At 39.9% G+C, this 21,136-nt stretch overlaps 1 protein-coding gene across 1 annotated transcript in view; it reads left to right on the top strand.

Annotated features, from left to right (window-relative positions):
• The first annotated feature begins 5,347 nt into the window (after positions 1 to 5,347).
• The window catches only part of csmd3b (CUB and Sushi multiple domains 3b), a 1,392,611-nt gene continuing 1,376,822 nt past the window's right edge, over positions 5,348 to 21,136 (top strand). The window contains 2 exon segments of the mRNA XM_052022622.1: positions 5,348 to 5,435; positions 6,018 to 6,240. Of these exon segments, the coding sequence (XP_051878582.1) occupies positions 5,348 to 5,435; positions 6,018 to 6,240 (311 nt within the window).

The following is a 21,136-nucleotide window of genomic DNA, read 5'->3' as shown; positions in this document are numbered from 1 at the left end:
TGATCTCTCTGCTAAAGAAAATAGAACCTTTCTGTTTAACCCATCAAGATCTCTTATAGTTTTATACACCTCCACTAAATCTCCCCTTTATTTTTTGTTCCTTGTTCCAAAATCTACGTAGAACATTATCAGAAGACTTGCACTGGAATTCTTCAATTATAGTTTCAGAAATAGCAACCATTAGCAAAAATTTGCTGAAGGATGGGGAATAAAAAAGAGTTAGTGAGTGAAAAAGTGAAGAGGAACAAATTTCCCAGGGGAACACATAGTAGATTGAAAAGATGCTATGAAGCTGCAGTAAATTCAGAATTACCAATCTGCTGAATAATTGGAGAATGCCCTTAATACCAGAGGTCCAGAGAGTGAATCAATTTGATGCTAGTCAAATTTGAATTAACCAAGATGTTAAGAGAAATGAGTAGAATTCTTATGAGACATAAAGGAACAATAGGGCTATAACACCAGACCCAACAAGAAGGTAGGAGTGCGTTATTATACTTACTATGCAGGATAGAATACTGCCATTTATTTTGATGGGACAGGAAGGTGGTTTTGTGCAGTGAAGACAGTTGTTGAATCAGAGAAAGGAAACAAAAGAATTTCCCAAAGGAAATGTTTAAAGGTATATTTTGCAATGCTTTACTTAAGATATTGAGCTTCATAAACTGGGACCACAGCCCTGTAGATCAGGCCAGATGCTACTGTGTGCTGGCTTTTCCCAATTGCCAATAAAAGCAACCTTTATTGTCTATCTTTAATTTGCCCTTACACTGAGGAGGCAGCTAAAAGTCAATATTGATGAGCCAGGAATCATACTTTGCCACATCGGGGTAAGGGTGACAGATCTCCTTCCCTTAAGGGAATCAGTGAAACTGCAATTCAGTGTTTTTTTTCCCTGTTTCCTAACGCTGGTATTTTTTCAGATTCCCCAGCAGGTGGGATTTGAACTTGTGTCTCTGGCCCAATGGTCAAGAAGTCTGGCAGCTGGTCCACGAAGTAATATTAAAGCAACAAATTGTTCAGAGTGGGAATTCCTTTTGGGTGTTTCAGTGAACTTGACGATTTGACAAAGGATGATTGCTTCACAAGGGTACAAATTTGACTTTTTTGGGGCATTATTTATGCATCTAATCTGCCTAAAGAAATTGAGTAAAACAACTTACTTTATTCAGGTGAGAGGGGGTCTCTCCTGCACATCCCTTTTACTATGCCATCTCCCCTGACAACGTTTTCCGGAGGAATGCTTCCATTTTCTATCAGCATATTCTTCTCAGTCAATATAAGTAATGCATTAAAAACAGTCACAAGACTGTGTTCACCAGTGAGCCCAAGAAAGATAGATGGTCCAGTCAAAAAGGAGATGAGATTTTTCGCCACCCTAGAAATGCAGTCAATGCACCAGCATTGTATCACCTTGCCATTTCTATGATTGGTTTGGCCAGCCAGCACTTGCAGCACTATCCATGGGCTAGAATATCTTAAGAAGTGGTCAACATCATGGTAAAATCTGCTTAAATCTAATCTGTGCTGCTTAAATCTAACTGCGGTTGTTAAAAGGGATGTGCATTATGGCTGGACCAGATGCAAGAAATTATAGAAACATACAGCACAGAAACAGGCCCTTTGGCCCATTGAGTCCACACTGACCATCAGCCATCCTATAAAACAAACCCTAAATTAATCCCATTTTTCCTCTGCCCTGCCTTTTCACCAACTGTCCTCAAATTCTTCCTCACTTTAGGGGCCTACCCACTGGTGGCATCTTTATACTGCCCAATTAACAAATCAACCCACATGCCTTTTGGAGATGGGAGGATATCAGGGCAGCTGGAGGTTCCAGGGAGAACGTGCAAACTCCACACAGACAGCACCGTAGGTCAGGATTTTCAGCACATCAGTGCATTAGAAGACTTAATTGAGGAGGTGGAAATTAGGACAGATGTCAGATATCTACAGGGTGGGTTGGCGGGATAAGTGGTTCCAAGAAGCCCTTCATTCACATGTTCCAATGATGGATAGAGCAGATAGCCCTAGAATTATAGCCAGGAGACAAGTCCTAATAATCTGGATGCAATGGTGTAACGACTTGAGTGAACTCATGAGAATATTCAGGGCCAACTAATGCATTCTCAAATATCGTTTCCCACCTGCAGCACTATTACGTTCAGACACAACTCAACTCGCCACATCACCACCGGATTTGTACCATCAATCTCAATCGATCAGGACCTGTAACTTACTTTGACATGCTCCCTTGTGCCCTTGCCTACTTGGCTTTGATGCAAGATTCACACCCACCTCTCATAACGTTCACACTCCCAGGCATGTGTCCTAACATTCTTTGGAAGAGATGATGTTGGCTTTTACCTTGAGGCCTCTGGCCAATGGCTAGCTGAAACCACAGAAAATGACAGCATTGTTATACCCAATCATTCTCACATCTCACTTTCCCCTTACTTACAAGTTGCAGAAGGTTGAAGGATGCAGGTCTTTACTTTCCCCTTTCCCACACCACAACTTTGCCCCGAGTGACATTTTTGCTTCAGAACTGCAACCTGACCAAGCAGCGGAGGAATAGCAACAGGACAGTGAGTGCACACCCACCATCACTTACAGTCGCCAGGTCAGGTAGTGACGTTGTGTAGGATTGAGAGGTAGGCAGATAAGTGGGATCCACACCACATGATAAAGCACCAGCCATAAATGACAAGCAACTTGAGAGGGCAGGCCTAATGAGTTGTGAGACATGTACTGCTAAAAATGGACTTTGGTAGATTGCAATGTGTAAAAGAAGGCCAGAGAGGCAGGCTGCAGAAGAAAGAAACTACTTGATGGGTATATACAGTGAAATGCTGGGTCCACTGGGAAACCTGCGAAGATTATGGAATCTCAAGGGACATGGAGGAAACTGGTATTGGCCTGACGTAGCTTGGAGGAATGGGCAAAGATATTTACATCTTTAGTTGACCTGAAGATCTCTACAGAGTCAAGCTCCTCACAGATATGAATGCACAAGAAGAAAGTCCTCCAGCAAAGGCTGGGAGGATCAGAAGCCACTCAAGGCAGATCAATGCTTTTTTTTTTTCTGTTTTGGGTTGTGGTTTTTATTGACAAGGTCAACATTTATTGCCCTTCCTTATATACCCTTGATAATCTGATCATGGACCACTTGCTTGAACTGTGATAGTCCACATTATAAAGGAACTTGATATGGACTATCACAGTTCAAGTAGGTATTTTTTTTTTGGTTTCCACTTTTGAGGAGGGAATTCAAGGATTTTGCAATGGTGACACTAAAGGGACAGTGATATATTTCCATGTCACGTCTGTATGTCATTGAAAGGAGATGCAGGTAGTAGCTTTCCTATGCATCTGCTGCCCCTGCTGATCGAGATCTAGGGTTTGAGATCTGCAGGCTCCTAGATTCGATATAGTGCAGCTATTGTATGCCAGTATGGAGGGAGTGAATAAGTCTTGGGATTTGTAAATGAAAGTGACACTTGGCAATCATAGGAATACAGCTGCAGTTCTGAATGTCATTGATGAAGCTCTGGGAGGTGATTGAACACTGCCCTGAGAGACTCATGCAGTATTGTCCTGCAAACGAGATGATTGATTTCCAAGCACAAGCATCTTTCTCCGTACTCAGTTTGACTGCAGCCAGTTGAGAATCTTTGCCTTGATTCTCACATTGACTTCACTTTTAGCAGACCTACTTGTTACCTCTCTCGGTTAAGTGCTACCTGTGATGTCACTCATCTCACCACCTGAAATCAGCTCTTTGAACTAAGGTGATAATGAAGTCTGGAGCAGACTGTTCCTGGCGGGCTCAAACTGAGCAATGGGAGTAGGTTATTGGTGAGCAAGTGCGACTTGATTGCACTGTCAACAATGCTACTTTGCTGATGACTGAGCATGGACTGATGGGATGGTTACTGGCCAGGTTGGAGCAGCTCGGCTAGAGGTGTGTCTAGTATTAGAACACAGTTCTACACTATAGCTGGGTGACTGTTAGACTCCTAGCCTTTGTTTTATCCAGTGTGCTCAATCATTCTTTGATAATAAAGGAACAATAAAAAATGGCTGTGGAAAATAAAAGGCAAAGTTTGAATGTGATTATGAAAATGTTACAGGGAGAAGGAGGAAAGTTAATGAAAAGCCAGGTAACCATTTGAGGATAGTAGAATCTTTATAAGGTATGCTTTGTACAAAGGTGGATTGTTGCTGATTCAGGTGGAGTCATTAATTGAGGAAATCTATTGTCTGATCATATTATTGCTCCATGCCGATGTACTCTGTAGTCAGTAGAAAGGAAAAACTGTTGGAACAACATTAGTTTGATTATATAAATGAGTACTACATTTGAGTACGCATATAATTGAGTACCAAATGTGAAGTCTATATCAGCAGGGTCTACCATCTTTGAGTTTCCGGTCGTACAATGCTTCTCCGGATCTGAGCAGAAATGCCATAAAAACATTAAAGCAAGTGTAGAAAATTTATGAGAATAACCTTCTGAGTGTAAAAAAAATGCTTACATCCCTACACCTTGTATAGCTGACAAGGATAAATAGAAGGCGATTACCAAAGCAGCCCCAGCTAATATGTCGTTACTTATCAAATTCATTCAGAGACAAGATTACATGAGATAACTGAATAGTAATAGATCCAGAATTAATAGTGTTGAACTTTAAGGTCAAGTCTCTTCAACATTTACATAACTTTTCTGAGCCCCTGCATTCTTTGACTATACATTCATAAGAAATAATTTTCCTACTTCCTCTCTACCGAGGCAGAACCTACAAAAAAAAACAAAGATTTCCATTTCAGTTGTCCTTAGAATGAATTTGGAGAGATTAACTATCATATATTCAAATTTATGTACATGAGAAGTCATTGGACTGGGAGCAAAAGGACATGTGTGTTTCAAGTTTTGAGAGTTTCAACCATCATGTTATCTTAGTACTCACTGAAAAGTCAAATATTGTTAAGCTCTAATTCTCATCGGGCTGCGACAGTCAGCTTGCTTAATTTGTAATGCACCATCTTCCAGTCATTAAATTTAATACCTAGTGAACCTGCAGTGCTATGAATTATAATGACCTATAAGCTCAATTTTCAATTTTTCCTCACAAGTAAAATGCTTGCTTTGCAAAATTTACCCCTGTGCTTTATATTCTGCATCAGGCACAAAATCAGAACTTTGTGAACAGACTGAGCAATGAAGCAGAATGCTGGAACATGTCCTGGGTTCAGATGCAATTCATGTTTTGCTTTGTTGCTTTGGGATAATCATACTTGTGCTTTGAAACGGTGAAGAGCAATTAGTTTCTTATTGAGAGTGAAAATGTCCATCAGAAGGGCTTCAGAAGGTTGCTACCATGGTATCATGCAACAGAAGATATATTTCATCAGGCGTTTTCAAAAGCCAAAAAGTAAACCAAAATAGATCACATCTGATGCAAATTTCTCTTTCATGTTATCTTACCATTGCAGTCGGTAACGTAAAAAAAGTAAATGTGGTGTTGGTCCACCCAGATCATTTCATATTAAAATAATGATCTTGCTAAAATTAAACGAAGTGTCAGATATGCTCAATGGTTCCATCACTTCCGGCAAATATAGTAGGTGTACGACTTAATGAATTGAACAATGTGCAGGATATATTAGCTCCCATATTCATGTTGTTTATATGTGCATCAGTCATTGCTGCAAGTACTAATTCATCAGCTCGACCCCAATATATTCAATGAAGGTGTGACATCCCTATTTAGATTGTTTATCAGATATCAGCAATTTTAAGAAAAATGAATCATCCAATGATATTAAGTATGAAAGGTATTTTGTGTGGAACCATGAGCAAGTCACACAATGACTTTGATTAGTTTGGTTTATAAGTGGATTAAGGGAAAGATATCACAGGTTGTCTTACTCCAAAATTAAATAACTTGTGTTAAGAATAAACCTGGTCTGCACTATTGACCTCAATCCTTTTTCTCATCTCCTTTTAATTGCAGGGTTTATTTACACCTGCGGAGGGACATTACAAGGATTAAATGGCACGATAGAAAGTCCTGGCTTCCCATATGGGTATCCAAATGGTGCAAACTGTACATGGATCATTGTAGCAGAAGAACGCAACAGAATACAGATTGTGTTCCAATCATTTGCTCTGGAGGAAGAGTATGATTATCTGGCATTGTATGATGGACAGCCACATCCTGTGAACTTTAGGACAAGGCAAGTAATGCTTTGCATGGATTGTGATTTTACCATTCAAAATTCTGTTTATTAACCTGATCCATTTCTATAAATATCTTGGATAAAAACTACATCCATACAAGGAAAACGTCTGCTGCACTTTCAATCTTTCTTTGTTGAATGTATTTAATACATCTCAAGGGTCAAATAATATTTTCTTAAATAGCATGTTCCCCAGTGTTCCACTGGCAGAACTTTGATATATTTCTTGTGTGTTAGCTTGTGAAAACAAACTTTGATATATTTCTTGTGTGTTAGCTTGTGAAATTACATTGTTTATAACTTAATTAAATTTTGAACATGTTAGCTTGTAAATATCACTTTAGAAGTTAAATCATCTCTGCCTCATGGTTTAAGCATTTTTTAATGATCTTATATGGCAGTTTCAACAATTGCTTGAACTTTGATTGTACTCAGTTGTTAGCAGTCCATTCTCTAATTTAGTGGACAATAGGGAACATTCTCTAATTTAATGAGAAGATTTATTTTGTAGTTGGTAGTTGCCAGTTTGAAAAAATCTGAAAGTTTTTATATTTGTACACTCCAATGGAGGTGTATTTGTAACCATGAAACAGTTCAGTGTGGTCAATTTAATCCAAGCATGAGATGTCAGAACTGCTTCAAATAACTTAAACAAATAACAATTGTGACATTTCCGTATGATTAAAATTAATTTTGGGCTTGCATTATGCTGTAGTGGTTATGGATGTAGATTAGACCACTAATTGTAGATAGTAAATTGTAGATTTGTAGATAGAATAGTGGATAGTAAAATAAAATTACAATAACTGTTTAAAAACAAACGTATTGAAGATTAATTTTTGTCAGATAATACAATCGAGTTCTGATGAACAAAAATAAAAGATGGCATCAATAAATCTCACTGATTTCACATTGTATTGCTCATAGACAAACACTGGATGTTTGAAATATAACAAACTACTGGACACATTCAGCAAATCAAGCAGTATCACTGGACAAAGGAACAGAGTTAACATATTGAATTAATGAGCTTTGCCAGTTCTGATTTCATTGGTCTGATATGTTACTCCTGTTACTCTCTCCAAAGATGCTGCGTGACCTGCTGAATGTTTTCAGTACTTTCTGTTTTATTTCAGACATACACCAACTGCAGTATTTTGCTTTTGAAATTTTGGAAATTTGTGCAAGTTACTAAACGCCTTAAAAATCACAATTTATTTTTGGAACCTGTGTGACCAATAGGTTAGACACAAACAGAGAGTCATGGAGTCATACAGAATGGAAACAAGTTGTTTGGCTTAACGACTCCACTCTGACAGTCTTGCACCCATTTACACCAATCCCAAATGAACCCCATCTTTTACTCTCCCCACATTCCCATCAACTACCCCCACCCCACCCCCAGATTCTATCACTCGCCTACACACCAGAGGCAATGTAGAGAGGCTAATTAATCTACCCACCGGCAGCTCTTTGGGATGTAAGAGGAAACTGGAGCACCTGGAAGAAACAGACACGGTCACAGGGAGAACATGCAAACTTCACACAGACAGCACCCTGTGTGAAGTTTGCACGTCATCCCTGTGGAGTCTCTGACACTGTAATCCAGCAGCTTTAGCAGCCGCAACACTCTGCCACCCAACCTTTTACCTCAAGGACTTCCTCTGAGTGTATTGTACCTGATCTAAAGTGGGACAAATTCCATTCTGTGATCGAACATTTGCCTGCTTGAAGAGCTCAATATGAATGGAGAGCTTAATTGACTATAGTAAGGAACTTACTGATATATAGAGAATATTTTGAAGCCTGGTGAATAATTTATTTATTGAACTCAAACAATAGGTTAACTTTCAGTTAGTAAAGTAATGATTATGCTTAAATTTGCTCAATGGAAAATGGCAGTAATTTGTGTTAATTGCTGGATGTAATGTGGAGCTTGAAGGCTTATGATTTCTAATCTACTTTGAGAAAAAAAATCAAACTGCTCAAAAATAGTTTGGATAATTTATGCAAGCTTGTAAATTACCTGTTGTGATAATAGCTTGTGAATGCTTCATAAGGTTTGTATGGAATTACTTTGCCACTTTAACAGAGTCATTAACCGATTTAAAATTAAACAGCTTATTTCTCTGTTAAAAAAGCATGGTAGTTATACATGAATAAGCTTCTGTCAGTAGTCTTGCTTCATACTTATTTTGTATTGTATATTTTGCCTGTGCTTATCACTGTGATGAAGCTTCAATGTGCTCTTTGATTGCTGGTATGAAGTTGACTGTATATTCCATACTATTGGATGAAAATATGGCTGAATATTCCTCAAAACTGTTGAGAAATAATCGTTAAGCGTCAGTACTTCAATAATGTATTCAAAATAGTGGGTTAACATTAAACATAAACTTCCCAACTCTGTATCTTCCACCTACATAATAACTATATAATCCACTTCAATAACAAATCATTCACACTCACATCATTGGCAGCAACCATCTTAAAGGGAATATTGTGCACAGGTCTGGCCTCCTTACCTGAGGAAGGATATAGTTGCAGTTGAGGTTAATTAGTTTGATTCCTGGAATGATTGTTGCATCCTGTGAGGAGAGATTAAACTGACTGGGCACGTGCTCTTGGGTTTAAAAGAATCGGAGGTGATCTCATTGACAGGATTGATATAGAATTGATGATTCCTGTGTCTGGGGTGTCCAGAGCCAGGGATCACAGTCTCAAAATAAAGGGTCAGCCATCTAGGAAAGAGAAGAGAAGAAAATTCTAAACCCAGAGAGCCACAAATCTTTGGAACTTTCTGTGCAAAAGGGCGATATGTTCAACATAAGATAATTGTGGAAATGAATGGAATTTATTAATATGTGGTCAGTGCAAGGAAGTAGTGCTGAAGTGAGACATCAGCCATGATCTTATCGAATGTTGGTGCAGGCATGAGAGGCTGAATGGCCTCCCCTGCTTCTACTTCCTATGTTCTCATCAGAGCAATTCAATTCACTCAGTAGGATGAGGGTGATATTCATTAACACTGAAGAACAATATTTTAGAGTCTGAAAGGAAGACTTCTTTTGATTGAAAATCAAAGATATACAGATGCCTGAAATCTGAAATAAAAACAGCCTGCATGGGAAATACTCAGCAGGTCACATAGCATCTGTGGAAAGACTAACTCTTCTTTGGGAAAGTACCCTTCATCAGAACAGATTGAATTCAATGGAAGTTTATTTGATCACCCTTGTACACAATAAAGCAAAATCAAAAGTGGTGTTCTGGCTCGGATTTGGGTGTAGTTGTCTTTGAAAACAGAAGATGTCTTTTGAAACTTAGGTTAATGCCTGATATGCAATAAATTAATATTTGGTATGATGCCCGATGGTAACATTATTAATAGGCAGAGGAGACAAAACACTTAATCGTTCCCCTGTATCTCATGGCAACTGAACAAATCACATGCAGTCATTGTGCTGAAATGTAACAGCTCTAAAAACAGTATTTCCCTAGTGGCTCAGTCTGAGGTATTGTCATGTTACAAGGGGAATCAGCTGCAATCCCAGAATATCAGCCCTAAATTTTTATATAAAAATTGTTCCTTCTTAGTTTAGTTCTTATATTCTCGTTCAATTTCTCTTGCAACTTATACCAGACAAATGAGTTCAGCAGAATTGTAACAATGTCACAGTTTAAAATGCTCCTCCTATAGATTCCAATTCTTTTGCACCAACATGTCCTGCCTTTCTTACTTTAACAAGTCTTATTAATGGCCTACTGTTACTTAGACAACTTAATGTTCTGATTATAATTTTTTTAACCACCTTCTTCAGGAAATTTGTGTTTTCAAAAAACACTTCATATGGAATTAATTCATTTTTTTGAAACATATAGTCCTTTCCACATGGTTATTGTTTCTGAATTTTGCAGTTGTATTAAAGCCAAAGTAGTCACCATATGCTATCATTAAACTGTAAATAGCTGATGACTTTCACATATGTCCACAAGGTGTGCCGTTGCAGTCATAATCAGATGGAATCAGATCAAAATCAGTGATTTGATGAGATCTTTAGCTTGTAACAAAATGAAAAGCAAAACATTGAATTAGAATTGGAATTGGTTTATTATTGTCACTTGTACTGAGGTACAGTGAAAAACATGTCTTGCATGCCGTTCATACAGATCAATTCATTACATTGTGCCTTGAGGTAGTACAAGGTAAAACAATACAGAACGCAGAGTAAAGTATCACAGCTACAGAGAAAGTGCAGTGCAGGCAGACAATAAGGTGCAAGGTCATAATGAGGCAGATTGTGAGTTTAAGAATCCATCTCATCGTATAAGGGAACCATTCATTAATCTTATAACAGTGGGATAGAAGCTGTCCGTGAGCCTGGTGGTACGTGCTTTCAGGCTTTTGTATTTTCTGCCTGATGAGAGAGGGGAGAAGAGAGAATGTCCTGGATGCTGGGGTCTTTGATTATGCTGGCTGCTTTACCGAGGCAGTGAGAAGTATAGATAGAGTCCATGGAGGGAAGGCTGATTTCCATGATGTGCTAAGCTGCGTCCACAACCCTCTGCAGTTTCTTGTGGTCCCGGGCAGAGCAGTTGCCATACCAAGCCATGATGCATCCAGATAGGATGCTTTCGATGATGCATCGATAAAAGTTGGTGAGTGTCAAGGGGGATATGCCAAACTTCTTTAGCCTCCTGAAGAAGTTGAGGTGCTGGTGAGCTTTCTTGGCCGTGGCGTCTATGTGGTTGGAGCAGGACAGGCTATTGGTGATGTTCAGTCCTAGGACCTTGAAGCTCTCAACCCTCCTATTACACCTAGATGAAAGAGATGTTATTAATGGCATCTACACTTTCATTGCTGCTGAATAAACTCCCTAACAAGGGGGCTTATCTTCTATCCTAAGGCCAACAATTATATTGGGATTCAATGGACTATTCCCACAGAAGTCCCAGTTTCTTGTAATGGTGTCAGCCTAAGTTGATGTTGGCATCTCCTGTCTTGCCAGTACTGGTTATCGCTTCCCCTGTGTCACACCAGGAAATGTATACCTCCGCAAGCTTCCCAGTTCCCATGCTGGGAAATCTGCTCGTTGAGCCTGCATTGGTTTTAGCCTCACGCAAGCAGCCTCTATTTAAACACTGCGACAAATCGCTGTGGAAGAAAGGTAAGTGGTTATTCTTATATATTTATTTGATGTAATATTAACATTTGAAATGATTTTAGTGTGAATGTGTTTTAAGTGGTTTTGTTTTAACAATACCTTTATGTTTTTAAAGGTGTCCCAAATGTGTCTAGAATTGGTATTAGTATAGGTTTATTATTGTCACATGTACCAAAATACAGTGAAAAACTTAGTTTTGCAAGTCATCCATACAGGTAGTTTCAAAACATAAATACATTGAGGTAGTACAAGGGAAAAGCAATAAGATAATGCAGAATTTAGTGTTACAGTTACACAGAAAGTGCAGTGCAGGTGGACAATAAAGTGCAAGGGCCATAGTGAGGTAGACTGTGAGGTCAAGAGTTCATCTTTAATATGCAAGAGGTCTGTTCAAGATCAAATGTCAAAGATGTTAACAAACTTCCAATGACCACCACCACACTATAGTTTTGACAACCTACAAAAGAGGTGATGTTGACCAGTGTGTTTGTAAGTTTTGTAGAATTTGACTTGAAATCAATAGGGAGTGTATTTTAACATGGGTTTGGGTGCAGGGGGAAAGAGGGTTCAAAGTGAGATTGTAAGTATATGAGGAAGCTCACACCAATTACTGACAAGTTCAACATATTCAACTTGAATATGTTCAACTGGTTGCAGGCAACCACTCAGGAGAAATGGGCTTCCTGTTAAAGTATGGTAATTGCTCAATTGGAGCAATAATTCAACACAGTTAAACTCAATGTCACCTTCAAGGGTTCCCAGTCTTCCTGAAACTTGCCAGTGAAAACAAGGCAAGAATCCAATAGCAATTGATGGTGCCGATTAAACCTACTGGAAATGTTCAGTTAATACTCAGGTCCGAGCTGCTTTCTTATCTTTATATCAGGGAGGGTTTGTTCCCTTTTGGTTGATAGTGTACTTTCTCCAGCTTGGAGGTATTCTGAGTCCTATCAGGATTGGTGTCTTTTTGGCTGCTTTACACTGAGACCTCATATGAGGAGCAATGGGTGCAGCAACCCGTCTTTGAAAGGTCATTGATCTGAAACATTAACTCTCTCCACAGATGCTCCTGATCTGCTGAATATTTCTAGGACTTGTTTTTACTGCTTAACGAGTGAGCATATATTTATTGTCTCTGGCTGGTTTCCTGCCATTACAGGGTTCCATTGATTGGCAATACGGGCACATCCATAAGGGTTTTATAAGATACTAATAATAAGAAGGTATCTTTATTAGTCACATGTACATCGAAACACACAGTGAAATGCATCTTTTGCGTAGAGTGTTCTGGGGGCAGCCTGCAAGCGTCGCCACGCTTCCGGCACCAACATAGCACGCCCACAACTTCCTAACCCATACGTCTTTGGAATGTGGGAGGAAACTGGAGCACCCGGAAGAAACCCATGCAGCCATGGGGAGGACATACAAACTCCTTACAGACAGTGGCTGGGGTTGAACCCGGGTCGCTGGCGCTGTAATAGAATTATGCTAATCGCTAGACTACTGTGCCTGCCCATTTCATCAATATACAAAAGCAAAAAGATACTTATCCAGAAAACTAGCATGATACCTTTCTCAAACACTCAAGCTCCCTGCAGATTTGGAAGCATTCTTCTGCTGTGAGGAGGCCCATCTTAAACTTGGCTAATGGCACCAATCGGAACGAAAAACGGAAACAACTAGAATTATTCAGCATGTCGGGCAGCATCTGTGGAAAGAGAAAGAGTTGATGTCTCAATCTGCTGACCTTCTCTGGATTGTGGTGTGGGGTTTTGCTCCAACTATACCTGTGCAGGGCTAACCTGCTCATTGGGACACTAGGTTGCTTATGGGATACTGAGCATGGGGAGGAACAGGAAAGAATCTGAGGCATTGAGTGGAGTTCTCCTTTTATCATTGTCCTTATCATTAATTAGTAGAAATTGCAGATTTCCTTCCCGAGTGATACATGTGAACCAGGTGGGATTTTATGACAATACAGTAGAAGCTGTTTATTTTCTATCGTAGATTATCGACTTGAATTTAAATCAGTGCTGTTTGAACTCAAATCTCTGGATTATTATTCCAGGCCTATGCGTAACCAATCTGGTAATTTGACCATTGCACCACCAGTGTACCCTGCCACCGTTGCTTCTTTGCTGGTGAATATTTGGAGCTGCAGATCACTGTGTTGCCGTCTGGCCAAACTAAGGTGGGGATCTGAAATCTGCACTTCAGAATTGGGAACTCATTTGTTCAGAGTATACTATATGCCACGAAAAAGATACCATGACTGCAGCCTTCAAAAATCATCCCATTTGTGCTTGAGGCAGAGTTTTCCAATCTGTTTGCAATCATAATGAGTTTGTAAATTAAGCATTGTCACTGAGATACAACATATCTTGTCCAGATGAGCAGTGGCTGGGGGAGGCTGCGTCTTAGTTGTGAGCTCCTTGCATTTGTTCTTGCTTGCTTCTGGTCACCTGGTGAGAACCAGGTTTAACTCGTCGAACAGAAGTGGGATTAATCGAATTGGTGCTTAGTATGCATGAATCTGGTGATGCATTCCAGGGAGGAATCTGCTGCTCTGAAGATTCCTGCTTCAGAGCACATTCCAGAAAACACCAACATCTCGAGCAGCACAGTGGCACAGCAAGTAGAGCTGCTCTCTTGCAGCTCCAGCAACCCAGTTTAATCCTGACCTCTGGCACTGTCCATGGGGGTTTGCATGTTCTCCCTATGACCACAGGGTTTCCTCCAGGTGCTCGGATTTCATCCCACATCCCAAAAACAAGCTGGTTGATAGGTTAATTGACCAGAATAAATTGCCCCTGTAGCATAGTGAGTGGTAGATCTGGGTGGAGTTGATGGGATTGTGGGGAGGATAAAGTGGGATGAATGTGGGATGAGCATAAATGTGTGCTTAATGATCGGTGCAGATGTGGGTGGCGCCTGTTTCAGTGTTGTTTGTCTCCGTGACTTCCGCATTTGTATTAAAATCCTCAAGTTGCTCAGGGTTCTATGTGTAAATATCAGCAGTTACCCAGAGACCTGCCAACATTTGCCTGCAAATCCCTGATCGATCTGGAGCGACTACAGCGATATTTTTTGTAAATTTCCTTCTTTTACCTGACCCGGGATGTGTTTACTCCTGCATGCTATGGACAGATAATGGCTGAAGAATGCAAAGCACGTTGATGTTCTGCACTCCTCTTTAGCTTCTGAATAAATAATAATGCATGATTTTTTGTTTTGCGAATGAATCAAACTATTACATCTCCATGGATGTATTGGACATCTTCCAATAACAAAGACACTGGCTGGAGACTATACTTTGGATTTCTAATGGTTTTTCCACTTCAGAGAATTGAGCTAGGTCCCATCTGATTTTTCTCGGGTGGATATGGAAGACTCAATATTATTTCAAAGAAAGACAGGTGAATAATCACGGGCCAATACTTACAGTCAACATCACAAAAACACCTCTGTGGGTTTTACACTTTTCTGTTCTGAGGGTATTGACATGAGCAATTTGCCTGCTGTATTAGCTGCATTATAACTGCATATAGATCAAAAGTTCTTCATTGGCAGTAAATGGGTGCTTGATGGTTGGGGCAAGGACATTCAAAAAGGGTTGTTTAGGGTACAAATAAGTGCACGTCTTTCTTTCTGTACTTGGCTTATGGAATGCAGCCTAAATAATGCTGAAAAACTTCCTAAATTTCTAATATTTTCAGATGTTCTTAATACATAAAAGGAAGTCATTTGGACTATCAAGTCCATGCTGGTTATCAGAACAATCCCATCAGTCCCCTTCCAGTACATTTTCCCTGTAAGCTATTCTCTCTCCCATTCACCCATGTATTTCACTGTAACCTATTTTCTCTCACATGTCCATCAACTACCTCTGATTCTCCTGCCACCCATCTACACTAGGAGAAATTTAGAACAGCCTATTATCCTTCCAGCCTATCTTGGGGATGTGGGAGGAAACCAGAGCATTGGAGAAAAATCCACGTGATCACAAGGAGAATGTGCAAACGCCACAGAGACAGCATTGGAAACCAGGACTGAACCTGGGTTGCTGGAACTGTGTGACAGCTGTACTGGTTGTGCACTAATTGTGCAAATCTAGCTGCACTGTGCCACCCCTGTAATGGGATGGTATTCCAGTTATGATGATTATTTGTAACATTGTTATCATACTTGATACATATGCATCGCCATTTGATTTAGAAATCTGAATGTCCATTATGTTGCTACTGGTTCGAGGATTGAAGGTGCCAGTCAACTTATTAACCAAATACTTTCTCATTTGTCTTGCGTCTGCACGCCAGAGTTAACTACAAAGCAATTATCAAGGAATTTTGTGCAGAGAACAATCACTCATGTTGTGCTCTGAACTTTGTAAACTGTGGCTTAGATGTGACAACAGAGGATTATGGTATTTTGAGAACATGTACCTAAGTCAGTTTGAGTGCCTTGTCATGATGCTACAGGGTGGAATGGCAATTGAATCCACTTATGGCACTGCCGTTGACAATGTGGCCAGCTCTACTCTTCAAGGATTCCAGCATGATTGTCTAATAATGGGCTGCTATTAAAGTGGAAACCTACCGCTACTGATTGCTTTTTAATTAGGAACTAGTCAAGTGTGTGATATGTAGGCTCTAATCAGTTCCTTGGGAGCGCAAGGGAAAGGAAGGGATTCCATGAAGGTAGCTGTTCAATTATCTTCTCAGAAGTAATCTGGATCTCCCCAGCAATTTATCTAACTGGTAGCCATTTCATTCTGACTTTCAGGCTTCATTCTGATGAACTGAGTGGGTCATCTGATTGGTAATCAGCAACTCCCCTGCCAAGTCAATAAGACCAAAATCACAGGGAACTAACCGCCCCAAGTATTTTCGTTGTATAATATCCAATTATAAATACTCATTTGACACCATCTAAAATGGGTTAATTGTCTGATGCTTTCATATTCCAGACAGCTTTGATAATGAAAGACTTGAAGGTGCACAGTATTGTCTCAATGCTAAATAAACTAAACACAAAGCAGCAAGTGAGCCATGCAGTTTTATAAACTTACAGAAGTTGTAAGAGCATTTACACAAGGTTTTAATTTTTGTTCAGTCGGATTTTAATTCTGGCTAAAATAAATGCTTGTTGCAGAGAAGTGCAAAGGTTTGTCTTCAGTTTGCAATCTGTGACCTTCAACTTGCATTTGATCTGTAAAATAGCTTCTCAGGCTGATCCATAATCCAAAGGATCTCATTATATTGCTTTTCATGGAGGAATTTCTTGATAAACAGAACTTTGAAAACTGCAAATTTCTTTAATGATCATTTTCCAGTAAAGTATGCTGTTCGTGTGTTCAGGTTGAAGTTTTGCAGTGATAGAAAGCAGCATCACTCGACTGGCAGCAAGTAATAGAAAGCAATATCCATGTCTGACTTTATAAAAACATAAGGCTGGCGGCCAAGTGTCACACTGATGAGAACTTGTAAAATTACCTCTTCTGATTCCAGAATCATAAATGTAGAATAAAATATAGCTTCCTTGCAGATTGATTGTAAATTGCAACAAAGAGATAATCAGTTTGATTTTTTACCAGAATTGTGCCATGTCAAAGGGTAAGTCCAATTTAATGTATGTACCTTTGAACACATTGGGAGAGTTTGTGCTGCAGAAGACCAACTGCAAAGAAACAAAACTCTGCGTAACTACATTGAAACACAATGAAAGTTTTATTTGAGCAAAGAATTGCAAAAGATCACTTAAGGTGGTCGCTTCTCCTCTGCTTCATGTTCCTTCCTGTTGCTCCCATAAAAATGATCTCAGCCCCTCAACCCAATTCACCCTCTCTGCTAATGAATTCCCACCAGATTAATCTTTTCAGTGTAAGGAAGATCTAGTAATTTCTCAGTGCAATGTCCAAGCAGCATAGTTTTTAAATCTTCCCTAGCCTTTCTGTGGCAACTAAAATCTTGTTCCAATTCAACAACTTGTAATTTATACTGAAATGTTTTTAATGAAAAATAGTATCACATGGTGCTCACAAAGATGCAAGTTAAAACTGGGAAAGAACAGCAAGTTAAAAATGAGATACAGGAGACCACAGGGAAATTGCCAAAGACGTGACCAGAAAAATGGATTTGAATAAAGTTGTTAGAAGGAGAGAGATGGAAAGACAAGAGGAGTCAGGGCAATTAAAGAGCATTGGGCTCAAGTGGTTACAGACCATTGATTAATTTAAACACAAGGATCAGAATTTTTAGATTTGAGGCATTGTGACACTGGGAGCCAATGAAATAGTAACAGATGAGCAAATGAATTTTTCTCCTGATTCCGAAGTTTTCCCTGCTGGATGCAACGATCACAAAATCAGGCCTTTGGTGATTTTATTTTTGTCCTTTGTTTCATTCATCACAGCTCTCAAGAGCAACCATCACCCACCAGCTATTATTTTTGGTGGCTCCAATTTTTTTTTATCCTCTGCCTGTTTTAATCCCACTTTCTCATCTCGTATAAAATGAATCTCCCACATCTCTTCCATTGATAGCATTCTCTCCAAGATTTTTGATTTCTTCTTCCATTGTAAAACAATTCAATTCCAAATGGAAGAATTCCATTTGTGGCTTTATTATTACTTCAAGCATGGAAGGTTCATCCAACACGTTTGTTATTCCCACCAGGATGTACATTAATAAAAGTAAGGGAAGAATGGCACACCAAACTGAAGTCATCAGTAACAGCTTCTTTGATGATAGTGTACTTTCTTATTCACTTCATCTTCTCTGCAGCTTATGTCTGGTGACTATACAATCAACTTTGATTACATCACATTTATTTTCTGTCCCACTCCCACTCTTATATATCTGTATGTGGCCTTTTACGCTGTTCCAACAAAGCCCAACGTGTGTTTGACAAACAGCATCTCAATTTTTCATCTTGGCAAGTTGCAGGATACAGGACCCAATTTTGAATTCAACAATTTCATATAACTGGATTTTCCAGCTTGTATCTCACGAGCCAAAACTCCGTAATGTTTTCCCATCTGCAACATTAACTCAGCTTTTTGCTCTCAGCAGACATAACCTGATCTATCCGGCATCTCCAGCATCTCCTTTTGGTTTCAGATTTCAGCAACAGCTCTGAACTGTGCTTCACAGCTTTTGCATGACCTTTGTTTATTCTCCTGAACTTCTCTCATTAAACAAGAGGGTTCAGAAAACTTTTGGATGAGATGGACAACCCTACCCTTGCCCTGTCGCAAATATTCCCTTTGCCTGATCCATTCACCTCACCCACAATCATTTCCCCCGTTCTGATGGTCTTCGACCTGAAGCATTGTCTGATTCTCAGATGCTGCCTGATCCACAAAGTGTCCCCAGCATTTTCTGTTTTTATTTCAGATTTCCAGATACTGCAGTTCTTTTATTTTCATTTGGATAACCTGTCTGCTCCCAACTCTAATTTGTTTTCCCTGTAGTCCCATAAAGAGCTTCTTTTCCTGCCCCATTCTATTTGCTCTGGTTCCATTAGGATCTACATTTGATCCTCTGGTCTTCCTTATTAACAAGTTACTTCTTGCGACTTCATCAAAGGACATGAGATTAATTTCCGCAGTTCATGTTCTCACATCTGCATCACCCCCAGCACTGTCCCCATGCTGTCAGTCTCCAAGTCTAACGTTCGATCTGGAATTGTTATCAGACTCTTGAATGGATCTCTCGTGCTTAAAGATGAACTTCTGATCTCCCAGTCTACCTCATTGTGGCTCTTGCACCTTATTTGTCTACCTGCACTGCACTTTTGCTGTAACTGCAACACTATATGCTGCATTCTGTTTTCTTTTTACTGCCTCGATGTAATTATGTATGACATGATCTGTCCCTGGAGCTGAGAGCCTTGCCTCAGTCTGTCTTCCACTGAAGACCTCATCCCTACCTGATGGTCTAAAACATATGATTACTTCATTGCCCACTCAAATGGCCTCAAATCCACAATGATCCATATCCAGTCTTGCACCCAGCTGTCCCTGCCATTGGTGACTGACAATGATTTTCATCACTCAATGCCTCCAAATTAAAATTCTCAAAACACATTGTCTCGATAGATCTTCAGCTATAAAGGGATATTGGATTAGTGCAGGTAAGTGTCACTGATGTAAAAGATCAACCAGGATCTTATTGAATGGAGGATCAGTCATGAGGAGCAGGGTGGCCTACTTGTCCTTCTATGTATGTTCTTATGTTAAATCCCTCAGAACCTTTCTGCTTGCTTTATCTCTGATATTTCTCCAGTCATGTAGCCCACCATCCTCCCCAAACCCTTCATTCCTCTGCATCACGTCTCATCTCCTTTGCCACACTGGCAACGAAACTTTTCAATTATCTGGACTCTTCTGTCTGGAACTATCTTCCCAAGTCTTTGTTTCCACACGTCTTACCACCTCAACTTTGCTCTCCTTATGACTGTCCTTCATTTCTACCAAATGCTTGTTCATCTCTTGGAATATCTGCTCATATGGCACTGCGACTATTTTTCAGAATAAGAATCAGGTTTATTATCACTGACTTATATGACGTGAAATTTGTTGTTTTGCAGCAGGAGTACAGTGCAAAGACATAAAAATGTCTCTAAATTACAAAGTAAATAAATAGTGCAAAAAAAAGAAATAATGAGGTAGAGTTCATGGGTTCATGGACCGTTCAGAAATCTGATGATGGAGGGGAAGAAGCTGTTACTAAATTGTTGAGTGTGGATCAAACAATAGTTGCTTTCAGCTTCTCCTTCCCAAGTCAATTTGCATTGATCTTTGTGAGATACTTGTCTTAGAACAGAGAACATAGAACAGTACAGCACAGTGCAGGCCCTTCGGCCCACGACGTTGTGCCAAACTATATGAACACCTCCTCCGTGATCAATCTAACCCTTCCCTCCTGCACAGCCCATAACCCTCCATTTTTCTTCCTTCCATTTGCCTATCTAAGAGCCCCTTAAATGTCCCTATTGTATCAGCCTCTACAACCACCCCCAGCAGTGCGTTCCAGGCACCCACCACTCTCTGTGTAAAGAACCTACCTCTGACATCTCCCCTGAAAATTCCTCCTCTGACCTTAAATTGGTATTGGCCATTGCTGCCCTGGGGAAAAGGTGCTGGCTGTCCACTCTATCTATGCCCTTCATAATCTTATACACTTGCATCAAGTCATCCTGCGTTGCTCCAAAGAGAAAAGCCCTAGCTCACTCAACCTCTCCTTATAAGATATGTTCTCTAATACAGGTAGCATCCTGGTAAATCTCCTCTGCACCCTCTCTAAAGCTTCCACATACTTCCTATAATGAGGTGACCGGAACTGAACAAAGTACTTTAAGTGTGGTCTAACCAGAGTTTTATAGAGCTGCAACGTTACCTCGCAGCTCTTGAATTTAATCCCCCAACAAATGAAGGCCAGCACACCATACGCCTTCTTAACCACCCTATCAACCCGCACAGCAGCTTTGAGGGATCTCTGGACTTGGACCCCAAGATCCCTCTGTTCCTGCACACTGCTCAGAATCCTGCCATTAACCTTGTACTCTGCCTTCATGTTCGTTCTTCCAAAGTGTATCACTTAACACTTTTCAGGATTGAACTCCATCTGCCACTTCTCAGCCCAGCTTTGCATCCTACTAATGTCCCGTCGTAACCTACGACAACCTTCTGTACTATCCACAACTCCTCCAACCTTCCTGTAATCCGC

Source organism: Pristis pectinata, chromosome 9, assembly GCF_009764475.1.
Source record: "Pristis pectinata isolate sPriPec2 chromosome 9, sPriPec2.1.pri, whole genome shotgun sequence".
Classification (NCBI taxonomy): domain Eukaryota; kingdom Metazoa; phylum Chordata; class Chondrichthyes; order Rhinopristiformes; family Pristidae; genus Pristis; species Pristis pectinata.
This window is presented reverse-complemented; position numbering and strand designations above follow the sequence as displayed.